The sequence below is a fragment of the Chlorocebus sabaeus genome, chromosome 18 (genome assembly GCF_047675955.1).
Source record: "Chlorocebus sabaeus isolate Y175 chromosome 18, mChlSab1.0.hap1, whole genome shotgun sequence".
NCBI classification, from domain to species: Eukaryota; Metazoa; Chordata; class Mammalia; order Primates; family Cercopithecidae; genus Chlorocebus; species Chlorocebus sabaeus.
In genome coordinates, this window is record NC_132921.1 from 67,507,794 (window position 1) to 67,526,387 (window position 18,594).

Consider the following 18,594-nt stretch of genomic DNA (forward strand, 5'->3'; position numbering starts at 1 on the left):
CTTTTAAAGTGACTGCCATCTTTTAAAGTTAATGAACATTTAGGGAGCACTTGGTTGAGGCTAGAGCAATTTATATGTGGTGCTTTAAGTAGTATTTTTTAATAAGAGAAATAAAAGTACCCATACGTGCACCAGGCTTACCTGAGTCATACCTAGGGTGGTAAATGAGCACACCACATATCATGCCCTGCCTGCCTCCGTGTGCCTAGACATATATACCCGGCAGAATCAGGGAACGGACTACATAAAACCCACCTGCCTATTCATCCATGAACTCATTCACTCACTCCAACACTTGTCAAACCCTCTTCTGTGCAAGATGCTTTGCAATAAGATAGCAAAAGCTTAAAAGATGTAAAAATATATGAAACTATACTAGTCCCTACTCGTAAAAGCTTATGCTCTTGTACAGGATATTTTCATGACCCAGAATAAGACATATACTTTACATCTCCATAACTTATCATGTGCACACACCCACACACATCCCTCACCGAAGTTTAGCAAAGCAACAACCCTTATTACCTATGATGTGCTCTCATCTTGTCTGGTCTTTCGTTTTATAACCACTAAGTTGACTTCACAGCCTACCTGCGCTTTGAAAAGCACTGCTCTTGGAGAGACAGCCACAGTAACAAAGGAGTTAAGAGGCAGCTCACAGCTCTGTGGAGTGTTACAAAGGCCCCGCGCCGGCCTCTCTTCACAGGTGGCATTAGCAGAGCAGAGGTCTTCCTCGCGGGCCAGAAAGGCAGACAAAGAGGCTGTGCTTTCACTTCACCTTCTGCCGCAGACACCCGTGTTAACTCTTCCTGAGGGATGCCCAGTTCATTCCAACACACCCCGTCCCTGGCTGCGGAGGCTCCTCTCTGAAACGCCCAGTGCTGACAAAGCACAAAAGCAGCCCTGAGCCCCCACCAGTCCAGCTCAGTCCTGAACTGCCGTTCACATCATTGCTGCCCTGCTCATCATTTTTACTGTGCCTTCTCTAAGCAGCCCTACACTCTGCTGTGGGTAGGTACTCACCGGGGGCCCCTAAGTGGCTCCCTTATTTTCAAAGACACAAATACAGCAATCACAAAGCCCCCATTTTCAGCCCATCAGAGATGATTCCTGAGGACCTATGTTGGTACTGGGAAATGTGCTGTAGTGTGTGAGGACATGGAAAGAAATTCAGGATGTGGTCCTTGTCCTCAGGGCATCTAGTTGGGGAGACAGCAAGACTGAGTTATGCTCAACAGTAGGGAATCATGACAATGCTTTTCCCTGGAATGAATCCCTGACGGAAGTAGGGTTATGGAAGCAGCAGGAGCAGGAGCGTTGTATGCGAGGCACTTAGCCTTTCCCATGGCTGATATTTTAAATCTAGAAAAGTTCTAAGGCCTCTCCCAGCAGCAAGGGCTGAGATTCCACCTGCACGCACAACAGACAACTAAGGACCAGGGCTCTCATCTTCCTAACAGCTTCTCTTTCTCTGGTCTTCCTTCTGCGATCTTCCCTGTCCTAATGACACTTTCACCCAGACCAGCTGCTTCCCTCGAATCCCCTCCCAGTCTCGTGACTTTGCTTCTGTTAAGTGCCATAGTTGAAATCTGTCCAATCAGAGCTCCCTCCCATTTCCTAGTCACTGCTAATGTCCCTAACAGTGGTGTCTGTTCTTATTGCATAAAGGCATCCCTGAGAAGTTAATAAAATCTCTGGCCCTTATCCATTAAAAATACATATACGGTACACAATTTTTCCAAATTCTTTGAGGCACAACTCCACGAACCCAGCCTCAAAACCTGACCAGCTCTGACACCTGTCCTGCTGCACCACATGCTCTGGCTTCATCTTCCCCTGACACCTGGCGTCCAGGGACTCTCTGGAAGTCAGAGCCCCTTTGCAGCCCCTTTTCCCTCTTTCTAACTGGGGCCCTGCGACCCATCCTCACGCTAACTCTGGACACTCACACCCTTGGGAAATGCCCCTTGGTACCCTCTGGCTGCAGCCTTTAGGGGCACCATCTTGAGTTTATGTCCACTGGGACGTCTCTATATCCACCACTGTGATTCACAGGGACTGCTAATCGTGAGTCACATGTCCAATAATGAAGTCACCATGTTATCCTCCTGCTCCCAAACTGGACTCTGTCCCCAAATTTCACTTCTAATAGCACACTCTTTCCCCATTCTTTCAGATGAACTCTTTGGGCCTTTCAGCTCTCACATATTATTACCCCAATTAAGTACTAAACTGTTTAGCGCCGAGACTATAAACGGAATTGCATTTGGTGCATCTCGCTTTTTCTTCTTCTGTGTCTAATCTACCTCCCTGTGCTACTGCCTGTGCCTTTGAAATGTCTATTGAATCCGGGTTCTTTGGTTGGCAGCGCCCCACCTAGGCCCTGATGGTTCCACTTCCTGGGTGTCTCCTTCTCCTTCCGCCCTTCTCACCTTACTCTCTACAGATTTCTGCAATGCTCATCTTCCTGAAACACCATCTTCACAAAGTGACTTTCCGCACAAGAACCCAGAATGACCCTGTCCAGCAGACTGTGGGCTGTGCACACCCTCTGCCCGGCCCCTGAGGCCTTCCACACCAGGCCCCTCTCCCGGTCCTGGGTCCCTTTCCTCTGTGCCTGGGGCCACCGTGAGCATGGTGGGCAGGAGGTCAGCTCATGGCCTGGTTCTGACTGTGTGGCCTGATGCCAGTCACTTCATCTCTGGGTATCTCAACTTCCCCATGAATAAAATGGGCAAGTGAGTATCTGCCTTCCTGTCATTATATTCACACAGCTGGTTTAGCAGGATTAATGACCGCACAGGGCGTGGTGCGTGTCTGCCATCACTAAGTCTGTGAAACTCACTTCCATGCAACCTCCTGTGTTTCCCCGTCCACTGAAATGGCTTCCCTTCTTTTTTCTGATTAGATACATTCCACTTTTGTTTCAAAATTTAGGCCACAATTGATTTCCTTGTCATTCAACATTCATTCAACAAACATTTACTGGGTGTCTACTAAGTTCCGGGTGTAGTGAGGGGTTCTCAAGATGTCACGCCAAGTGAGTGTGGGGTCAGGCCAGAGTGTGGATGCCCTGCCAGAGGTGACCTCTGGCTCAGACCGAGGATCCACAGGAGGTGGAAGAGAGCATGGAGCCCCAGACTGCCGCTGGCAGTGGTCTGAGTGGGAGAAGGCAGGACGGTGTGCGTATGAGAACAGGCTGGGGCAACAGGACTTCCTGGGGCAGGAGGGGAGGGCAAGAATGGCAGGGCAGGCAAGGGCGGAAGGGAGGACTTCACAGAGGGTGAAGGGTGCCAGGGGGAGCCAGGGATTGTTGTAAGCTGGGCAGAGACATGCCCATAATTCTGCCTTCTCCACCACATTCCTCACGATCAGAGCTCTGTCATTCTGCACACGCAGGTGGGAGTGGAACTGAGGCTGGGATCTGGCGCTGCTCTGCCCAGGGCATCCTTCTGTGCCGGGCAGCAACGATGCCAGGGGCCACGAGCCCAGCAACAAAGAGGGCAGAGGAGACACTCTCAGTCTTTAAAAAGGTGGCACTTCAAATGAATGGCTCCAATTTCTGGGTGGGCGTTGGCCCGCCTGTTCCTTGGCCCAAGGCTGGGGAGACGGGCTTAAACCAAGATTAAGTTGACTGCAGTGACTGCTCCAGGAACACTGTGTGTCTAATTTAACTGCGGCTGTAGCTCTAATCTTGCCCTCAGAGTGACCCAGGGTTTTCCTTCTTTTAAAAAACAATTTAAGGCCTGACTAGTGGAAACAGTATCTTTATCAAAAGGAATTACAGGTAAGTGGTACATTCCTTAAATAATACCACCTTAAATATGAAGCATTTCTACAGCATTATTGTAAAGCAATGGGGCTTAACTGATCCTTATTAATAACTATTACTGAAGCCAGGCAAGGTGGCTCCTGCACATAACCCCAGTGCTTTGGGAGGCTGAGGTGGGAGAATTGTTTGAGGCCAGGAGTTTGAGACTAGCATGGGCAACATAGTGAGACCCCGTATCCACAAAACAAACAAAAAAAATTAGCTAGGTGTGGTGGCACACGCTTATAGACCCAGCTACTCAGAAGGCTGAGGTGGGAGGAGCACTTGAGTCCAGGAGTTCAAGGCTGCAGTGAGCTATGATCATGCCACTACACTCCAGCCTGGGTAACAGAGCAAGATCCTGTCTCTAAATAAAATAAGATAAAATGTAAAATAATCAATATTGTAAGGAATGTTTATATTGAAATCTGATCCAACTTGTCCCCTCTGTGCAGCTTCTCATATAACGTTGTGACCAAATATACTTTATAAATGAACCGCAGGTGGGCCTGCTCATCTTGTAGCTTTAGAGGAGCACACCTGCAGCAGGGCCCTTCTCTGCCATGAGCGTGCTTGGATCCCTCGAGACCACAGGGCAACTGGCAAATAGATCCTTGAGGTGCAGGATGTCCTGGGCTGGGCACCTCTCCCAGAGCACACGTGGCTGGGATGCAAGCCTCAGATGCTTGCACATTTGTGCTTCCCCAAATTAAATCTCTGATGTGGAATTGGAGGCTTAAGCCTCTCTGCTTGAATTAGCCCCAGCTGATGGCTCTGGGGCTCGGGGGGCACTGGAATAAGGCTGTGGAGGGGAGGTACAAAACCATCTGGGCAAGTGGCGGGCTTTCCTCATCTCCTCAAAACCATGCCTGGCTTCTCCCTCTAATTTGGGTTTTAAAGTTTATATGGCGGATGCAATGCCTAAGAGAAAAAGGGCGCTGTCCCAGACGTTAGAGAATGGTCAGTGGGCACCTTCTGCCTATTTCTTAGCAGCGGGCACACCCCAGCCCTGGACTCCAGCAGCTCCACTCACCTCATCCACAGTCCATCGTGCCACTTGGCTGGCCCGGATGTCAGCCACGCCTGGAAGCAGCTTGCAGTGTTGCTCCCTGCCAAGGGGAAGGTCCCGAAAAGGGTGGGCTGACACCGTGGACATGAACACTGACTGATGAAGTGCCTGCTGCGCCTGCTCCGCTGAGTATTCTGCAAGAGAGGTGGGGTGGGGTGAGGCTCAGGTTCCCAGAGAGCAAGCACTGCTGCGTCAGCCCCACAGTCCAGAGGGCCCAAGTCAGGGCAGGGAAAGTGCCGACACCACCAGAACCCGTGTCCTCTGATCGTACAGCATCACCCCCACGCATACCCTATGCCACCAGTCTGTTTTTGAGCAGTGGTCATAGAAGACATATGTTACCCGTGCCTAGATGACTGTGGCTGTGTTTCAGCCACATTCAAATAATCTCTGTGAGATGCTGTTTGATGGTCACTTGTCACTGCCACTGGCTTCTCTCTCCTTAAATTAGGAGTCAGAGGAATCAAAGAACCATGCAGAATTTGACTACTAAGCAGATTGGCACACTGAACCATCTGGGATGTGTATGCACACAAAGAATAATTTCTTCCTGGAAGCGGCCTCCTGAGTCTCTAAAGACAGAGTGAGCCTCAGTCCACATCTGGCTTTATAAATCCCCTGAGTGATACTGAACATGACATGTAGCAAGGGTCCCCATGAGAAGCTGGGTGATACCAGCTGCTGCTGCTGCAGATCCCCAGCAGTGCACCATGACCTCACCTGGGGTGACATCCTGTGGCAGCCAGGGGCTTTGGAAAGCAGCGGAAGCTGAGACATGACCTCTCTAACACAGGCACTCTTAGATGGGGTGCTCTTTTCTGAGCAGCTCTGCATGTACCATGGTTTTAAGATACAAAGGACAATGGCTGTTTGGTTGCACAAGATTGGCTGCTGCAACCAAGGAGTGAGACTTCAATGGGATCTCCGTGCATTTCAGCCCTATGCTTATCAACAGCCTTCTGTGCTGGTTTGCTGTCTTCAAGAGTGACTTTACGCTTATGTTACATCCCAACATTTAAGGAAAAGGCGTGGGTCTCAATTCCCTAATTATTTAGCTTAAATCTACAAATGGATAAGGAGCAAAAATATTATAAAGATTTCAGAGAAAACCAATGCCTTTATAATGACATCTTTTAAGACACTTTCAACACACATTAGCAAAATAAAACTGCTGATGTTAGAAGAGACTTTGAAAAGATCACAAAAGGAAATGTTTGAAGCCCTCCAGAAGTCTACCTTTTGTAATGCAAAGAGAAGGTTAAATAAGCAGTAGCCACATAATTTAGGGTCTATTACGATGGTTTTTGTTTTACTAACAGAATCTGAAAAACCATTATGCAAATATTTCCACCTCAAATTAATTACAGCTTTTAGTAGGTGAGGCTGACCTGCATGGTCACAGTCGCATATACTCATTAGTAACCAGAAAGGTTCTAAACTATGAGCGAGCTTGTCCATCACTGGGCTTCTCTGTGCAACATGACTCTCGTGGATCGGAACGGACATCCTCATATTTAACAGTGCTTGCTGTCTACACAGATAAAGAGGCAGCAAAATTACCAGGTTCTCCCCAATTCTTATGCTCCAGGTGCAAGCAGCAGCAAATTCATCTTGAACTGCTGATTGTCCAACACTGACCTTTTTAGCATGTAAATAGGTTACCTCTTCTGTGTAGTTCAGACAACAGTACGTAAGCCTGCAGGTTCTGAAAGGAAACCTCACATCTTCCTTGCAAAGGCAGTATGTTGGCAAATACGAATGGTTTTTAATGAAGTTGTCAGGCTGGACAAGGGATATGTACAAAACAAGCCCTTGAAACCTGGAGTGGGAACGTCACAGGGTCAGTCTGAAGTTGCAGTGACACAGAAATGATCCAAGGGCTTTGCTGGGAAGCCAGGAGTGAAAGCCCTGCACTCTTAGGGATTAAGACCTGGGCCAAAACTGGGCTTTATTCTGGAAAAGAATAACCACATCACTCAATCAGTTGTTTTTGCTGAAATAGTGTGGACTTAAACCCAACATATATGTATCTCAAACTCAAGCCCTGGGGAAATTAATCATGCATAGTTTCAAAATATATAGGACTCTGAAAAGACACAGTGAATGAATCTTATATACTGGAAGAATAAATATGTCAAGTGATGCTGATTAGATTTCTGTGATTCCCAAATGAAGGCTGAAGTCATTAAAAATGTAAAAGAAAAGAAGACACACAAAACTCAGAAATCTGTGTGCTCCCCAGCAAGAAAATTTCCCACACCATAATTCTGGAAGCAAATTATCTGCTTTGAGTGCCGGGGCAGACTCTTGGAAAGACACCTAATGTGTGGCTGAATAGTCCAGGGGCTCCTCAGTCCACTGCTTGCCACTCTCAGGGCTGGTTCTGGGCTCTGGAAGATGACAGATGGCGACTTCCGTTAGTCCAAGTAGCAAGATGACCTTTAGGTCACAACGAAAGAGATGGAGTTCTAGCTTTATGCTGTGCATTTGAACTCAGGCTGGCTTATATTATCTGTGGCTTTTGAATTCAGTTACCTGTGTCCCTATTAAATCAAACTATTTGAAGGGAAGCCTGAATAAAACTGAATTTGGGAGTGCAGGAATGCTGTGGGGAAAGGCTCTCTATGCCAAAGGGAGTCCCACATGGGTGGTGGTGAAAGACCGGCAGGCACTTGCTGGGCTGTGGATCTCCCACCTGGGGTTCAGTTTTCACTGGCCATAAGGGCTTGTGTCTGTTTATCAGCAACCTCAAGTTCTGCGAAATTCTTGCCAGAATCTGTTATATGCTGAACACAGATAATGTTTTACTATTATCAACTTTACCGTATGAATTGTACATCATGAGACAGAAAGTTCGAAAGTTGAGCATTTGAAAACTCAAAAAGACTTGAGTTGGTCTAGGGAGGGAGTCCCTGGATAGGGAACCTGGAATAACCATTCTGTCATCTCTAAGACATGCCTGGAGGTGACAGTGTCTGTCATGCAGGGCTGGTGTGAGGGAAAAGGAGAAGTTGCAGAAGGTGCTTAGCAAGGTCCCCAGTGTGTTGTGAACACTCAGTGGCAGGTAATACTTTAACTGCGATCTGCAAACCTCTTGAGGTCAGGATTGATAAAGGGAAGCGGCCTTATTCTAAATTAACACAATGCAAGACTAGTTTGCATTGGGGGAGTGTTTCGTGGGGGCTGTTTTGCCTTCTTTGTACCCTTTAGCAGGTCTAATGTCTTCTACAGTGGATGATTTTGGGGTGGGATAGTCAGGTCTAGCTGAAAAAATGCTTGCGTGTACTTGCCTCAGGAGCTCTGTGGCCTAGTGATCTCCCTACATAACAGCTGAGTGACCTGGGATGAGGTACTTAATTTCTACATATCAGGGTTTTCTAACTCTAAAATGGGGTAATAGGAGGGGAACAAAAAAGGAGAAGAGAATAGAATAGGACGGAGTAAGAGCAAAACTTATACCTCATTGAGTTGCTGCGATTTAGACAGCTCCTGGTACATAACATGTTCAACACATGTCAGATATTATATTATCGTTATAAGTTATAAAGGTATTTTAAGTTGTAATGATAGTGAATGTGGGGACATACACCACTTCCAAAGTCAGTGTGAAACTTACAAAATGTGAAATCCAGACTGAGATTCAGGGTCTTGAGGGCCATGTTCAGATTTCACACCTGAGTGGTCCTGGAATGACCAGGAGCGGCCACTGAAATCATTTGCAGAAGTCCTAGTGGAAGGAAGTGAGATTTGCCACCGCGGGGGGACATCTGCTTCCCAGGCAGCCTGTTGCCGATGTGTGGCAACTGTGTCAGATGCTAAAACGCTCTTGGCCTGCCAGCTCAGAAATCATGTGGCTCTTGACAGGCTTTTAAAATTTAGGGTGATTTACATTATTTTAAATTCTGTGCATAAAATTAGACTTTTGAAAATATCCACTTAAAATTTGCATAAATTTTTGTAATATGCGAATACACTGATTTTAACTTTTTTTTTACAAAGCCCAGCGTGATTTATGTCACATCAGATACTCACTAAAAAGTTGTTAATAAATTAAAGAACATAAGCTGATAATGAAGGCATGTACTCTTCCCAGAAACCATTCTCATCAAATGAGAAAGATCAGATTCTTCTCTCTTGGGGCATTTTGGGTAAATGGAGCCTTCCAGATTTGATAAGGATGTTTGCCACAATAACAGGGCAGAAGGATCATTTGTGTACTTCATTCACCACAGCAGGCATCACAGCCCTGTTTCCACCTAACACAGCTGAGGGACATGAGATGCTTCCCAGTTGCACGACCTCACTGCCGTCATGACTCCTACCCAGCTCCCCTAAAAGTCAGCCAAGGAAATTCAGCCTGCAAAAGCAGACTTCCTACTGGAGGTTTTAGCATGTTAATTAATCAAAATGTCCTCTGCACCAGAAAATGAAATGTATACGTAATACTGCCTTTGCCTCTAACACCAGTGTGACAATAAATAAAGGTATCCTTACGTGTAGGATGCCTTCTCCTTCCAGAAAATGGAGCACATAAAACTTGTAACTTCGGTGGTTTGTCATTGGGGGGTTTGGTTGAAAGAATTGTTTTGCTGCCATTTTTCTTGCTGTGGGTAGTGTTTCTTTTGGATTTTATGGCCTTCAAAGAAACATATGATGAAGTGTTTAATGATTTCATTTAAGATGCTTAGAGATGTACTGCACCCTCAAGTTTCCAAGGCCAATATGTTCAGCTCTGTGTCCAGCTGCAGGGTCCCAAGGGGCCCTGGACCATAGCACTGGAAGACTTGTCTGTGGATCTTGAGTCCAGCAACACTTAGAGAGGAGTAACCCATCTCCGAAGAAAAGTCATTGCCCTTCCTGCAGAGGCAATAAACAACACACTGGAATCCAGTTGATTCCCTGATGAGATACAAGTCTACTGGTAAGTCTATCTGCCGTTAAAAGTCAGAACACCACAGCCAGGGGAAGGTCAGTCTTTTCCAGAGTGCCTGAGACAGCCAGACCAGCCAGTTGTGGACAGCGTGTGACCTAGGGCTGCCTTTCCAGTGAAATGACTAAACAGACTTGTGATACGAGGCACAGCACTGTCTGCTTCCCATTCCACAGATTAAAAAGAAAAGTATTCAGTCAGGTGCAGTGGTCACACCTGTAATTTCAGCACTTTGGGAGGCCAAGGCGGGAGGATTGCTTGAGGCCAGGAGTTCAAGACCAGACTTGACACACAGTGAGACTCTGTCTCTACAAAAAAGAAAACATTAGCTGGGCATGGTGACATGCACCTGTAGTCTTGGCTACTTGGGAGGCTGAGGCAGGAGGATCACTTGAGTTCAGGAGGTTGAAGCTGCAATGAGTTATGATCACACCACTGCACCCCAGTTTGGGCAACAGAGAGAGACCCTGTCTCTATTTAAAAAACAAAAAAAAAGAAGAAGAAGAAAAGTTTTTAGAGACTAAAGGATTTTAATTCAGCTGAAAATAACATAAAGGTAGGTCCCTGATTTCTTCCCTGCCCTCTCACTCATCCTTCCCACTTCTGCTCTACCCTGACAAATGAGAAGGAAAACCCTTTATGGAAATGTTCTTTAAAAATATGGCTGTTTCTTCACAAAAGCCTCACAAAACAAAACTGAAGCAAGTGAGTCATAAATGGTAAACCACAGTCTGCATGACTGGGCCTTGAGTTATTTTTAATCCCACTAAAAACGGAGACCCGTTTCACAAGTAACCTTCTCTTCAATGAAAGGGGTAGCAGTTCTACTGTGTTCTCTGCTGCAAAAAGGAGGAGATGAAAAAATAATGCAGTCGGTCCCCAAATCCAATTATGTGATTGCTCTTACCCACTGTGTAATCTGTGACAGTCGCCGACCAAGTCCTATCAATTCATCTGGCACTGACTGAGAAGTTACTCCATCCAGGCCCTGTGCTCCCATAGTGACTTCTGCTGGAGAAGCAATGAAATGTTCACAGATGGCTTTTCACCTGGGAACGTTGTTTTCTTCCCACAGTCACCTGTTCTCATGCCCTGCGTACTGAACATGTTTGGAGCTGCCATTTCTCAGCTGCACCTTCTTCTCTTGATTTTGATGCTTCTGAGTCTGCTCAGTCCCTCTTCATTTCCATGTCTTTATCCCCAAAAACAAAAGTAAAAAGCAGAACAGGAGAGGCCTCACCATGATGGGCAAGACAACTGTCTATTTCCTTTGGGAACAGGAGCTCCTCAGGAACGCTCCTCTCTCTGACAGCAGGCACTCAGCACATGCTGTTTCTTAGATGCCAAGTCATATTGCTCCTCAGACATCGGCATGGCCTGTCTGCTGCGCTGTCTTCTGTTTCTCATACCCTTATTATTTAGAATTCATACATGGATATCTGAGAGTGTTTTCTAATTTTAGCTATTGGTCTTCCCTCACCACAAGCAGTCTCTTCATCAATTTTACATAAATATGGGAGATGAAGCACACAGGAGTGAGAGATTGGCCGCTGCCTGGTGGGCTATCAAGAGGCTTAGAAGTTGAATGAAGAGCCTTGGATGTCCCAGATCTGCATACTGTCCAGTAACAGTAGCCACTAGCCACACTACAGAGCATCTGAAATGTGAAGCATGCGAACTGAGATGTGCTATAGTACCTCCTGTATTTTGATTACTTAGTAGCAAAAAACAGAATATAAAATATCTCCTTAATAATTTTTTGAATCTTGATTTACATGTTGAAATGATGTTTTGGATCCATTGGGTGAAATAGAATATGTCGTCAAAACTAATTTTACTTGTTTCTTCTGATTACGTTAAATATGGCCAGTAGAAACTTTCAAACTCCCTAAGTGGCCAGCATTCTGTTTCTACTGGGACAGTGCATGTCCAGAAGAGTACTGAGCCCATGGCCTCTTACCAGCTCCACCCGGGGTGCAGGAAGAGGCTGGGTGGCTGGATCCAATTCACATGACTCTTGTGGAGTTATGATAACAGGGCTTGAATAGCCTGGATTCCACCCTGCCTCAGAAATCCAGTAACAGAAGGCTGAAGACGGGAGGTCATGGACAGTCTAGAGGAGTGGAAGAGTCTGTCTGGGGATGACCTGGGTGCTTGTGTTGGCTCCATGGGTCATTTGCCCTGAGACTCTGAGCCATGTATTTGTCTGGCTTATAACTGATGCTCAACAAGTACCCGCTGAGTGGATGAAGGAATGACTGAATGAACGCCCCCATGCCAGAAAGCAGGGACATTTTTCACTGACTGCAAAAGCAGCAAAGAATGACTTTCAAAACTAAGTTAGGAAGTGTTCAGATTTAGAGCCACTTTCTCTAGAAGTGTCGCTGCCCAGCCCCAAATCACTCATGCTAAAAGGAATGTGTGGCAACCTAGCTGCTGTTTCCTGACTAGGGCTTGGGTCTTGGCAGGGCAGATGGAGGGAACCGAGTTTAGGAATCTCCAGACTCCCGAGGGCATCCTTCAGGCATTGCTCTCTAACCTCCAGGGGCTGGCCAGTTCCTTGGGGCTCCGGCTGTCCGGCTTTACAACAGTTCTCAATGGGCAACCTTCCCACCTCAGTCCTGCTCCCTCATTCAGGGAGAAGTGGTCCCTCTGCACTCAGGCCAGCCTCAGTCCCGCTGCCTGCTCCACATGGTGGCATCTCTGAGGACTGAGAGGCCCCTCCTCCCAGGCGGGCATGTGCTCTGTGGTGTCCAGCTCCTCCCTGTAAGCTGCGACGGTTCCTCCAGGAGGGCCTCCGTCTCCTCATGGTCTCCTCAGCGGCTACCCAAGTTAGGCCCCAGAGTCTTCCATTCGCCTCTGCTCGTCTCTGTCTCCTTCCTTGATTCCATCCAGGAACTAAGTCGGCTCCCTCCCTTCCCAAGGGGCTGCCATGGCCTCCCCTGTCCGCTGTGCTTCTCCCACCCAGGCTGACTGGCATGGAGCATCAGGCTCCCAGTGCCTTGCTGGCCCCACACAGGCGCTTGCAAGGGGCTGACTGGCAAACACAGGAGAATCCTGAGGGAATAAGTCACTTAATATGCAGGCAAGTGGCAGATAAGACACTTCCTAGAGCAGGAGACAGTCACGACTCTAGGAAGGGGCTCAGCTTCCAGCTTTCATTCCTGAGGGCAGGGTTTGAGTTCCTGCTGTTGATACTATTCCAGAAAGCATTCTTTTAAGGGATCCCCAACCCCAGAAGTCTGTCTTTAGGGTTCTCTAGACCCAGAGGCTTGGAGTTCCAGGTACACAGGCCCCGTCCAGAGCACTTGGGCTGGGACACAGACTCCTTGCCACCCTCAGGCCTCATCACCCTCTGTGGCATCCGTCAGCCCGGGAGGAGGTAAGTCCTGCCTCCCCAAGGCTGCCCCTGGGCACCCTGCCACTGGCTACCCTTTATGGAAAGTGTCCATTTATTTTTTTCAGCCCCCATGAACAGAGTAAGAAGTCCAGGGCAGCCATTTCCAATTCATACCCAGACTCGCATGGCAGAGTGTGGACCGGACACACGGTGCAGTGTAGCGCAGGTGCTGAACACACAATGGGACTGTGGTGCCTTCTGAGGAATGATACTGAAGGGATAGATAAGGCGGTGGCAAATGCTGACTTATTCTGCACCAGTGAAAACAATGAGTTTTTATTCTGTGGTGTCTCACTTGTCAAATATACTCATTGCTGAAAAGGCTAGGAATTGTTGGTGACATGAAATCTCACTCACTCCTCAATTTCATACTTGAGGAGCAGATATCCCTGGTGTCGTTTTCACAAAAGTGCAGGACAATCCATAGTAACTTTTGATAGGTTAGGCATCCAACACAAGACTTCCATGCAGCTTGTTTTCTGATGACTAGAGAGCAACCTTTTAGTTTATTATCTGCTTCACACAGCTTGAGACATCATTAATTATCGTATTTTGATCGATACTACACCCCAATCACCAAGCATGTATTTTTAGACCTTTACTGGCAGAGGAGAGACCACAACTGAAAGGACACCAGCATCAACCTGACCAGGAGACTAGAGTGGCTCTTATTTTGAAGTTTCTTGTTTTTAGGTATCCTCCTGCCTGGTCACTTCCTACCCTGCTCTCCACGTCCAGATATTGAGCAACAAGCCCGGCTGGGCTGGGCATGCACAAAACTGAAAGGCCCTATCACTTTATACATCTGTGAGCGGGACACAAAAGAAGACATTACAGTGCCTGAGGACACGGTTTAATTGTACTTTAATTCCAACAGTAGATGGTAGCACTGGTTGACAGGAGCTAATAAGTGGGAAAGTAAGCCCTGAGCTCAGTCGTACGGACACTCAGACCTACGGTGGAGTGCAGTGCTACCAGTCCAAAAGCCTGAGCAGGTCTGTGTGCTGCTCTCTCAGCCCTCACAATGAGAGGGGCAGGGGAACGAATATAAGTTATCAGCCTTAAGATCTGAGCATGACCTACCTCTGGGAGGGCAGACACCATATTCTATTTGTTTTTGTAACCTCCACCGCCTGGCACAGCACCTGGTACACAGAGGTGCTCAATAGCTGTTTGCTGACAACCAGCAGGGCAGGAATAACTCTTAGGAAGGGGCAAAAGAGCGAATCTTTCTTGATGAAGGAAAGCCTGGAGCTGCCGCACACTCTGTCCATGCTATGAATGAATGCCTCATGGATTGTGCCTCTCTTCTCTCTGGGCTGCCGCATTCCCAACCCCTGGGCACACCATTTGAGCAGAGGGTCCACGGGTCAACTTGATCAGAGAGACTCTTGACTGAAAAGACTCCTGAGGTCCATTGTGTCCCCAAGGTTCCCAGGCTCATGTGAACACACAGCCAGCCCAGGGCACAGCACTGTGCCTGTTATCCAGGAGTGCACAATCAGAATGACAAGGCTGGGATCAAATAGAAAGATCCCTGCCAGGGGCTAGGGATCAAGCCTGTGCTGGGCCCCTCTTAATCATCTGTTTTATCCACTCCAAGTGACTTCCTGAAGGATGGTGCTATTAGCCCTCTCTGACAGATAACGCAGCAGTCTCAGAGGCACAATGTAACTTGACAAAAGTGATTCAGCAGCCCAGGGTGGAGCTGGGGTGCTCATCCTAGAGTCTACCACACCAGGGGCATTCTTTTCCTCCAATCCTTCAATAGTGGGTTATTTCTCACACGGCCTGTACATTCCTGTTTAGAAGGTGACAGGCAGAAGTCACACTTTGGGGAGCAGAGCGTGGCCCGATCATCCTGAAAAGAAGGGTCGTCTCTTCTTTAGCAAGGTAAGCCTCTGTGTTGCAATACTCAGCATCTGAATCTCAAGATAGGCCCCTAGAGGTATTGTCAGATTTATCTCAAAATAAACATTGCTTCCAGGGATCCTGCGTGGGACCCTTGGAGACCTAGTCAAAGGAGCACCTTAGGGTACAGGAATGACAGCCACTTGGGCTCTGCCTGGCAGGCAGTAAAGGCACACGTCGCCTCCAGGGGCCACACTCACCTCTCTGGGAAAACAGGGTTGCTGCTCACCCTGCTTGTCCCTGGCACAGAAAGTCGCCTCGTCCCTGGCACAGAGCTCAGCACAGATGCTGGCTCCCAGGCACCGCCGAGGGCTCCCCGCATGGAGAGGCTGACGTGCTGACAGACAGAGTTAGAAAAGTAAGTCTGCGTTGTGCGGTGCTCTCAGGGCCAAGTGGATTGTTCTGGGAACCACCTGTTTTCACAGGCTTATGTGCTCCCTGCACCCTGCAGACAGCTCTTCCTGCTTCTCAGCGGAAACTCTCCTAGGCCTAAGGCCACGTGTCATCCCATCCACTATGGGAGAGTGAGAGGTCAGGTTGCCCCCCAGGAAGTGAAACAAAGCAGCCCCATCTCAGGTGTACATCATATTGTGTACTTGTGATTCTTTTGTTGAAAACATATAAATAAATTAGTGTATTTTTTTTTTTTGAGACAGAGTTTTGCTTTTGTCACTCAGGCTGGATTGCAATGGCGTGATCTTGGCTCACTGCAACCTCTGCCTCCTGGGTTCAAGCGACTCTCTTGCCTCAGCTGCCTGAGTAGCTGGGATTACAGGCACGTGCCACCACCCCTGGATAATTTTTATATTTTTAGTAGAGACGGAATTTTGTCATGTTGGCCAGGCTGGTCTTGAACTCCTGACCTCAGGTGATCTGCCCACCTCAGCCTCCTAAGGTGCTGGGATTACAGGCATGAGCCACAGTGCCCGGCCTGTGCACTTGTTTTCACATTTCACTTCTGGGCAAACTCAATGAAGAAGTAGCGAATGGGCTATTTTCTTCTCGTAGGAGTTGTGCATATTTCCAGCATTTTCCTGGCTTTGCAGAGAAGCCAGAAGCAGCGGTGCACACAGGATGAGTTGCTCCTCAAGCCGCCCTTGCCTGGGCTGATTTGTGTTCCCTCCCGCACACACCACGGCTAGTGAGGAGGAGGATGGCAATTGCTGGCCGTGCTGCTTAGGGAAGCATGCCCAGGTGTCTGTGCCCACACCAAATTTCCCTCGGCTTAGCTTTCTGAGGAGGCCCTCCTGCCTGTTTTTCAGGTTCCCTTCTGTTCACACAAATCAAATGTGTGTACTCAAACATGCTCTCCCACCATTGACCTCTTGGTATCCTCTGGGCTCCTTGGCCTGGTCTTACCTTCTGCTAATTACAAGCAGCAAGCACAGTGGACTGTGGTGATTGGAAAATATATGGGTCAAATAGAAAATAAAATTAAGGCTAGTCTTTGTTACACAAGTAAAAGAAGAAATGCGTATTCTTAGTATTTCACAGACTTCGGTCTTTAAAAATTATTAGAACTACGAAAAGTTCTTTGTTATACAAGCTAAAGAAATGAGTATTCTTAGTATTTCATAGACTTCAGTCTTTAAAAATTATTAGAATTATGAAAAAAAAACAATGAATGACACGAACTTTTAAGAAGACCGACTTGCTTTGAAGTGAGATCAAACATGCCAAAGCTCTGTGCTCTTTGTTATGGGATTCAGGTCCTGTCGGAAACTAAGTTCCAAGGGCCAGGTGCAGTGGCTCATACCTGTAATCCCAGGGCTTTGGGAGGCCAAAGTGGGAAGATCCCTTGAAACCAGGAGTTTAAGACCAGCCTGGGCAACATAGCAAGACTCCTTTCTTTGAGAACAACAACAAAAAAAAGCCAGCCTTGGTGGCCCCTGCTTGTAGTCTCAGCTACTCTGAAGACACCTGAGTCCGGAGTTCGAGGTTGCAGTGAGCTGTGATTGTGCCACTGGACTCCAGCCTGAGGGACAAAGTGAGATCTCATCTCGAAAAAGATATATATGTATTTTTTAAAAAGAAACTCCAGTTCCAAGCCACATAAAAGCTATTCTGTTCAGTCATCTATTATTCTCTTCCAGAATAAGTATCTACTGATGCCAACATGCACAGACACTATATTTTTTCTAGTTTATCAACATTCAAAGGAACAAAAAGTTTTCAATATTGTGTGTGTGTGTGTGTGTGTGCGCGTGCACGTGCATGTGTGTATGTGTGTGTTTTGGAGGAAAAAAAGGAAGAACAAAAGCAAAACACCTGAAATGTTTAAATGGCAGGAACAAGTAACTTGCATAAGTTAAAGAACAAATTATGAAGCAAAGGGATAATGAAGGAATGGAATTAGCCCCTTTATGTTGCATTTCAACCTGCTATTTAAAAAGAGAGAGTCCCGCCAGTGGAGCTACGAGCTCCCACCAGAGTGAGACCTGCACTCCTGCTTCCCACGCGGGGTGCCCACTCCCCTGCACTTCGGCCCAGCTCCTGCCACCCCACCCTTTTCTTATACTCGATAGACGGCCTAAACAATCTGGCCTCTTCATTTAGCTGCTGGCTTTCTTTACAGTGCAGAATAGACTTCCCAGGTCTGCCTAGCTGTGCACACAGCCAGAGGCTGTTTCCTCACGACATGTCAGCATAGGAGCCAGGAACGTTCAATTAGTCTGAAGCAAGGTCTCTGTCACATGAAATTCACACCTTTCAATTAGAATATTTTGTGGAAGCACAGAAGCAGAGGAGCCACCGACAGAGCCACTCAGAAGCCTGGGTTTCAGAAAGACTCCCAGAGGTCACAGAAAATGCCCACTACGGAGTCAATGGCATACTTTTAGAAAATACACATTGAGAAACGTGCTATAAATTAGTTTGTTTCAGATGCTAATTTTATACTCATAATGCTTGCAAAAATGACATCTATCTCATTGCTATTTTTAAAAAGTCCAGAGATTGGATCAAAGCTACTACATTCATCACACACATGCTGAAGAAGGATGAGAGATGATATAATTTACCCCAAAATTAATTAATTTACTGTGTTTTCCCATTTATGTGAAGATACCAAAAGATGCAGAATTTGAAAATGATATTTTTTATCCATATTAGTAAATATAACTACTAGGTAATTATTTCTTAGTAACTGGTTTAAAGCTATCGTATCAGAAATTCCAGTAACAACCAAGGGGCAATTGAGGAAACGGGCTGAAGGCTTTATCTCCCACCTCAGCAGAAAGATGACAATTTCCTTGAGTCTTTTACTCCTACCACAGACAGTAAAATTGAAAACTGATACGATTTTGTTAAGGGAGGCTCAAGTTGCTCACGTCACAAGGAAACACAGTCTTGTAAATTAAGGCCTTCGTTTCCAGCATGCAGAAAGCTCCTTCCTTGTAACGATATGGTAAGCCTCTTCTTCAAGTAAATGACACTTGTATTCAAACCTGTTTTACACTGCTGTGGAAAACAAC

The 18,594-nt window shown here is 47.0% G+C and overlaps 1 protein-coding gene across 4 annotated transcripts in view; it reads right to left on the reverse strand.

Annotated features, from left to right (window-relative positions):
• The window catches only part of L3MBTL4 (L3MBTL histone methyl-lysine binding protein 4), a 443,526-nt gene that overhangs the window by 9,750 nt on the left and 415,182 nt on the right, over positions 1-18,594 (reverse strand). For all 4 annotated transcript variants that reach the window (XR_005234835.2, XM_037982494.2, XM_073006460.1 and 1 more), the window contains one exon: positions 4,845-5,014. Coding sequence is in view for 3 of the 4 variants with exons in the window: in XM_037982494.2 (XP_037838422.1) it covers positions 4,845-5,014 (170 nt within the window). In the remaining variant the exon portion in view is untranslated. The remainder of the gene's footprint in view (positions 1-4,844; positions 5,015-18,594) is intronic.